The 7694-nt window shown below is 41.4% G+C and overlaps 1 protein-coding gene across 1 annotated transcript in view; it reads right to left on the bottom strand.

Annotated features, from left to right (window-relative positions):
* Positions 1–612: 612 nt before the first annotated feature.
* The window catches only part of zfhx3b (zinc finger homeobox 3b), a 78789-nt gene continuing 71707 nt past the window's right edge, over positions 613–7694 (bottom strand). Inside the window, exon 7 of the mRNA XM_047042393.1 lies at positions 613–7493. Coding sequence (XP_046898349.1) covers positions 5767–7493 — 1727 coding nt within the window. The 3' untranslated portion in view covers positions 613–5766. The remainder of the gene's footprint in view (positions 7494–7694) is intronic.

Genomic DNA, 7694 nt, shown 5'->3' with positions numbered 1-7694 from the left:
GAACAGTGCTACTGTACAATGCACTCGAGTTTCGACATCAGTCAAGATGCATTACAAACGATGAACGTTCACAACACACTTCACTTGGAGTTACAATTTCTCTCCGCGTTAATCAACTTGAATTAGTCACAAACAGCCACTTCTAATTAAGCCCTCGCCCACATTTGTAGCTTAATATGTTTAATTAATATTGTCCACGGAGCTGCCCCGGCAGACACAGCGATGGAGGCTGATGCATCTCAGGGCACGAAGATTTCAGAAGAAGCTAAAGGGCTCCGACAAGATCACACTTTCCGTGCATTGATTAAAACAATGAGGTTTAATTAAAATGTTCAAACTCTAATTGGCCTTAAAGAGATACAAAAAGGACGGAAAGGTCTTGAAAATGACACTGCAGCTATAATAAACATAATGCCAAGGTCGTGCTGTGCATGCAATGGGTTCAATATTACACTGGCTGTGTAGAAAGTGCAGTGGTATTATGTTATCCTCAAGACGACACAAGAGGACCCACGGGCCTTCAGTATGAAAGGTTCTTCTGAAGTATAATTCACTTATCCTCTCAGCACATACTTTTCCATGAGAAAACACACAAAGACGAGACAAAATGGATGCATTTTATGCTCATACTTTTTTAATGTATCACAATGAGCAAGAAACATACTTGATGAAATATTTTCAAAGGAGTATATTCAATTACCATCTACAATCAACTTAACTAGGACAACAAGGTTTTTGTGACAAAAGTTTCTTTAAAAGTCTGAAGTTCCATGTGGTTTATGTATGTTAGTTTCCATGTAATTTGGTACAGTTTGGAAATCTTCATCATATAATTACAGTAACAAAAAAGCTAACAAGACTACAGTATAGAAAAGACATCAAGAACAACATTTTTGGTTTAACTTGCTCTTTTTTGTACATTGCAAGGCTGTTTTTTCTACCCTCGGGTGGGCTGCCTGGAGCCACTGAGCCATGCTTGTGAGGCTCGGAGGAGGAATAAGTCAAGGAAACAAAAAAGGAAAACAAAATGCATTTAAAAAAAAATTGTGGCACCAGGAGTCACAAAAGGAACAGAGAGAGCTCCAAGTAACAGTTCATCTTTGAAGTTGGAGCAAATGGTTTGTTTGGTTGTTTGTTAGTTTGGTTGTTAATTTTGGTTGATTCGCTTTTTTTTGTGTGTAACTGCCTCTTAAGGAATGACAGTCTAGAGAACCCTCCCCCCTTCTCTCTGATTCAGTTCTCTCTTCCGATGGTTGGATGAACAGAGAGAGAGAGGGGCGATCCGCCATCACACTAGAGAGCTTTTACTTGTCAGTCCGCTGGACAAGTAGGAGGAAATGAAACAGGTAGCAACAACGTGAACCGGGAGAAATGAAGCAAGCAACTCTGTCCATCCCGTCCAGAAGTGCCGAAAATGTCCATCAAAGAGCAGAAGCAGAGGCAGAGCTGGAGAAAGAGAGAGAGAGAGAGAGAGACAGAGACAGAGGGAAGGAGGGCAACTGGAGCCACTTAAGTTCAGCTTCATCTAAGGTTTTTCCTCTCTGTGTCACTCGTGTCCAGTGGTTCCAGAGTCCATCCCCACCACAGAGTTGTCACTAGTCAGACAAGGAGGTGATATTAAAGCAGTTGTGAGCCTGTCTTTGGCTTCCAAGCCCAGTTTTGGTGAGCCCACAGCCTCCCCTGTCCTCTCAACAAGATCTCCAAAGTTTCCCAGAGTTCATTTCTTCTTTCCATTCCTTCTTTATCATTTCAAAGAAAAAAAGTTGATGTCTTGTTTAAATATATCTATATCTGTATACATGTTAATTTTCACAGTGGGCAAAAGATGACCTCTACAGCAAAACCTTGTCTTTTTCTTTCTTTGTAAATGTCCATCAAAATCAAGTATCCCAATGCGAGTCAAAGGATCTCATGTGTCTGCTGTATCGTGCCACAATAAAATATACACTTATCAGGGGCACAAATTGTAATTTTCCTTTTTGTTTTCAACTGCATAAAGCTTTGGCCACATTCATATAATCAATCAAATAAAAACTGCTCAGTGCTTCGGTATCATCGTCCTCATGTTGATTATTGTTACCTTTAAAATTTAAAATTTCTTCACCACTTTATTCATTATCCAGCTTTGCGGTTCAGTATGTTTTGGTGTGTAAATAAAGTTACAGTATAAAATAAAATGTATAAAAACTCAAACTGAAGCTGGCTCTTATGAAAATGCACGCACACAGAAACATACAAACTCCCACACACAGTCCATGCTGGCTGAATCTGTTGTGAAGAACTGACTTTGTCTTCCACAAAAGAGCCAAAAAATGATTACACTTTGGAAATAAGAGATCAAACAGTGTCAAAAAGACAAACAAATATAAGAACATTATTACACCATAAAGTGGCCAGGTCATAGAATAAAGATTTTTCAGCGATTCAAATTAAAGCTAGTGTTAACATTAATTTATATGAGTAAAAGTAATATACAGGAACTAAAATAACATACACTTATATGAAAATAATAATAAATGTCTGACATTATCTGAAAACCAAAATAAAGCAAATGCATTCAAGAATAAACTGTACAACATTAGAGTTCTCAAAAAATAATTATATGAACAATATTGTAGATAACAGGACTTTAGAGGAGTGGCAAACTTGCAGACCAAATGAACCGAATTTCAACAGCATGCGGAAGTATTAACACCAAATCACATTGCTCTGCAAGACGTAACACTTTAAACACACTTCCGAGATGGCGGCATTCGTGTCTATTAGGGCAAATACACTTGCTATACACTAAGGGCCAAAAAAGCAGTTATTCACAAATTTAAATAGGTCTTGGTTTTGGTATAAGGAAATGAAATTTGGGTTTTCTTCTGTGAGAGGGGGAGGGGGGATACGTAAGCACATCCATTTCCATTGCAATAAGTTGGAGCGAGTGACCTCTTTGGACATGAAGGCATGACATACCTCTTAACTATCCGAAAGCAAGGGACATCTTCAAAAAACCTCCTGCTTTTTCCAGACTTATAATGCTTTGGAATGAAGATGTCCCTTAGAAACCTGTAATCAACATCGTGCATGAACATGGCTGAACATCCTGCAGAGATCTGGGGCAGGTCACTGTTGGACTTCCCAGGAAGGGGAGGCAGCCACTCTAGACTCAGCAAAACAGCCATTATTTCCTTCTGAGACTTGTTATAAGTTGAGAGGCATGATGACACTAAACCTATGAGACGTGTCAGTACCAGATGTATTATATACATTTTTGGTAACCACTATTACTTGCTGAACAAGTGAGCAACACCCTTAACTGGATGGAGGGATTCTTGTCAACTTTCCATGCCAGCCCAAAACGACAAATCTAAGCCATTTTGTTAAGCAACTCATGATACTAAATTTACACAACAGCTTACAGTCACCTAAGAAACCGGAAACAAAGATAATGATAAATGATCAATACAAATTAAATAGAATCAGTCCTTGCTTAAGAAAAAAAAAAAAAAAAACTCAGTTGTGATATTTGGAATGCACTGTTCTTTACAAACGTTATAGATCATTGGCTTTAAACATTGGTCTGTTCAAAAACAAAATCGGCAAAATGTCCTTTGGAACATATATTCACAGTCTTCAAAGTTCCGTTTTTGCAACAAGAAAAAAAAAAAAAAGATGTCGCAGAGGCAGGAAAATGGTTTATTGTTTGTTTTAGTTAAAGCTTAGCCAAAAAGCAAAATGAGCATGCATCTACTGTAGGTATTCTTTTTTTCTTTTTTTTGAAAATTCTACATTAGCAGCAAAACGTATGTCCTCGAAGACCAGACCTTATACATTTTCTTAAAAAAATTGACTTTTGAGTGTGACAGAAAAAAGTTTAACAAAGACTTATAACCTCTATCTTACAAACTGCAATGGCTCTGTTACGGTGCTACTCCACAATGCAAGGACATGGGCCCTTTTTTGGTTTTTGGTATTCTTGGTATTATACGTAAAAAAGCCACCTGTCTGCTTGCACAGAAGCAAAAACGGCAACTCTGATGCGCACTCCTTTATTTTAAAACTTTGTTTACTTTCCTCTAAAAACAGCAACAAATTCTCAAGTATAAAGAAGCCTCTTTTCTTATCTTTATGCACCAATGGTGAAAGTGTTTAGTCTTTGGATTTTCTTTTTGTCTTAAAGCGTGAGAATTATTATTATTATTCTTTTTTCATTTTCATCTATGACAACAATCAACGTAAAATCGAAATGAACATAAAGCTGAAAAACGACTGTAGCCACACTACATGAGGAACAAAACACCTGCTTTGTAGTGCACAGGGAGTAGTAACCTTCTCCATATCTACATACGCAGGAGAAAAGAACAACGTGAGAATAGAGAGGAACAAGTAGAGTGAGTAATTAGGAGTCAGACAGTGGTAAGTGCACAAAGGTAACAAATAAAAACAGTTTCCAACATTTCACCCAGGATCATTTTTCTTCTCGGTTAGTACTGTGGCAATCTTGACCAATGTAAGGCCTTCACCCTCCCCTTAAAGAGGGATATCCCTATTTGGATAGCCTTTTTGGGAAAGCCTTTGGTGCAGGTGACCTGGGTTTGAGCTCCACACCCACTGAACGCTACAGTACCACACCAACCAAAACAGAGAGTAGAACATTTTGAAAGAGAGGATCCTGCCTAATCATATTGGCAGTGGGGTGAACAAAGCCGAGAATAAGACAGAAATAAAGTTTAGATAAGTTACTGCTCCATAATCTAGTCTATCGGAATGACCAAGACAACATCAAATGAAGCGCCTTAAAGTTGGACGATACAAAAGCTAAATGTACACAAAGATTTTTCAATCTACCATACTGTTTAAATTCATTTCCAATGCAACAATCTACTTAACACCAAAAATGTTCATATCTATCATAAATACAGAAAGTTTTTTTATCAAAAATCTTTTTTATCCCCCATCAACATGTCTGCAGTGCTCTCCGTGTCAGGGAAAAATGGGATTGCTAATTCCCCCCCTTTAAAAGAATTCCAAATGTTTAAAATTAGCAGATCAGCTACCCTTTTGAATGCCCAGAAAGCTATGCCTTAATGATATTTTCACTCATTTTACAACTTTCTGTCATTAAAATGAAAATTTCAGAAGAAAATAAAACTAGTACACATGTTCATTTCCTGTTAGAAACAAAAGGTGTAAAACAATGGACTTCTGTAACAGAAAAACATCTGTGAGCTGTTGACCTGAGAATAAAATAGACATTACATTATTCTTTTACTTTTGCAAGCCATTGGTATTTGAATGCTTAGATAGCAAGAAAACGGATAGACTATTCTCCCATACAGTACATACTGGCTTTGTGTGACTGTGCTATTAAGTAGAAATAATTACACAAGGGACAGCTTGTTGACTTGTACTTTGTCGAAAGGTTTCAGGGGCCATTTATCAACTTTGAGGCAGTCCATTGCTATACAGGATTCCTCTTTCATTACCCAAAACTTAACTGCAGTGATCTTTTCTATTCTTATACATATATATGTATATACTTCAGTTGAAATAAACGAAACCAGCATGTTGATATGGGAAAACAATCCACTAACATTTAAATTTTTGGTTACAAGCTTTGGAATTGCAGTTAGTCTTTACACATCTTTTTCTGAAATTGGTTTTGTATACTTTTAAACGTATTTTAACATCGCTGCTTTTTATTTGTATTTTTTTCCCATTTGTGTATTTTTTTTGCCTTTTACATTTTTTAAATATTGTCCATCAACGAAAGCTCTTTTACAATCTGATGGAGTCCGTTCCTACACTAGCAAGATTACTACTACAACTACTACTGTCTTTGAGACAGCCGGGCGGCTGAGGCTCCTCCGCCGTCCTGCCCAGCCTGTCTACTGACTTCTGACTGCTGTCAGAGTCAGACTCGTCGGTAAAGACGTCTGTTGGTATCGAGGTCTGAACTCCTGAGGTGCTCAATGAACTTGAGGTAACCGTTGAGGGTGAGGATACTGGAGGAAAAGAGGAGGAAGTAGAGGAGGGGGTGGCATTGGGCTTCCCAGCTAAAGCTCTGGAGAAAGGGGCCTGGGGCCAGGGTTTGCCAGCAGCTGTGGTGTTGAGAGGGGTAGCAGAGGAAGAGCACAAGGATGAAGAGACAGAGGAGGACGGCATGGTGGCTGATGTCGTTGGCGGAGGAGGAGGGGTGCTGATGGGATGAGTGGCAGACTGCGAGGTAGATGCGGTGTTAGGATCGGGGAAGCAGGCTGAAGAGTGAGGTAATAAACTAGTAGCGTGCTCTTTGGCATTTCTGGCTGATCGCTTGATTGTTCTGTGTTTGTGCAAGGCCGACTCCAGGTGTTGACTAAGTGCTTTCTCCCCATCCAGCGTGGTGTCGCAGGCTAGGCAGTCGTAGAGACTGCCCGCCCCTGCGCCCGCGCCACATGGGACACGCAGCAACATCTCTTGAAGGTTTGCCACAGACTGACCGAAAAAGCAGATAGACTTCAGGTGGGTGACAGCTGCTTCTTCCTTGCTGAAGACCGCCTGACACTTGCGACACGCCAGCCTGTACTGCACCTTGGGGACGATGTATTGGTCTCGAAGTGGGTCCGTGACTTTGCCATCCATCTCGTTCTGCTCGGAGTGTAGGTTATTGTGAGAGGAGGAGGAGGACGAGGAAGAAGTCTCACCATGGGGGACGCCTTTCTGCTCCTCTTTTTTCACTGGATCTTTGGCAGATTCTTTGCGATCCCCCGAGGGTTGAGGGGGGACTGGAGTTTGGCTCGCTTTTGGTTGCTGGATCTGCTGAAGCTGCCGCTGCTGCTGCTGTAGCGCCTCCTGCAAGCTCTGCTGATATTGCTGGTAATGCTGAAGCAAAGACCCCGGGGACAGGCCCATCAGCGCTTGTGACAAGGTCGGGTTGTAGGGGAAGAGGCTTTCCATGCCATACATTGGCTGAAGGTAGCCGCCTTGGAGAGCTCCAGTCATCTGAGGGGCATAATAAGGGGAAAATCCAGGCATAAAATAGGGCAGGAACTGACTGGTGAGGAGAGCTGTGGGGTCTGATGCCAAGGCAGCCTGCAGGGCTTGGAGCTGCGCTGGGTCCACCACGTACTCCATGCCGGGTGTTGGCATGGAGGTGGCGGGAACAGCTGCATCTGGTTTTTCTTTCTTGGCGCTGGCAGCAGAGGTGGAGGGGGCCGGGGTGCTTCCTGTCGAGGATGGCGTTTGTTGCTTCTCGGATTTCTCCTTGGACTTCTCCTTGTCTCTTGACCTCTCAGTATCACGCTCTTTGGGGGGATCAGGACGAGAGCCTGACTGGGTTGTGGTGGTGGAGGATGTGGAGGTGGGGTTGGAGTGGGCGACCGATGTGCTGGCCTGTGCTGGGCTGGGAGATGCCAGGGAGGAGGAGGAGGGAGGCTTGTTGGGTAGACCAGACGTGGGGAGGCTGGGGGAAGGAACACTGGCACCAGGCATGTTCAGGAGGTTTGGAGGTTTCGGAGGAGTTAAAGCTGGGACGGATGAAACAAAGAGAATGGAGACTCTGATTTACAGGCAATACATCATATATCTTACAGCACATTATAATCCATCATTTGCTTCCATTTTAAGATTGGGTGTTTCTGCCTTAGATGTAATTATTAAGAGAAGGTCTATCAAACTGACCTTTAAATGAACTTAGTGAAATGTAATCAAAACATGTAGAACAAATC

This window comes from Hypomesus transpacificus, chromosome 19 (genome assembly GCF_021917145.1).
Source record: "Hypomesus transpacificus isolate Combined female chromosome 19, fHypTra1, whole genome shotgun sequence".
NCBI lineage: Eukaryota > Metazoa > Chordata > Actinopteri > Osmeriformes > Osmeridae > Hypomesus > Hypomesus transpacificus.
The sequence above is the reverse complement of the archived record's forward strand: the minus strand, read 5'-3'. Positions and strand labels throughout refer to the sequence as shown.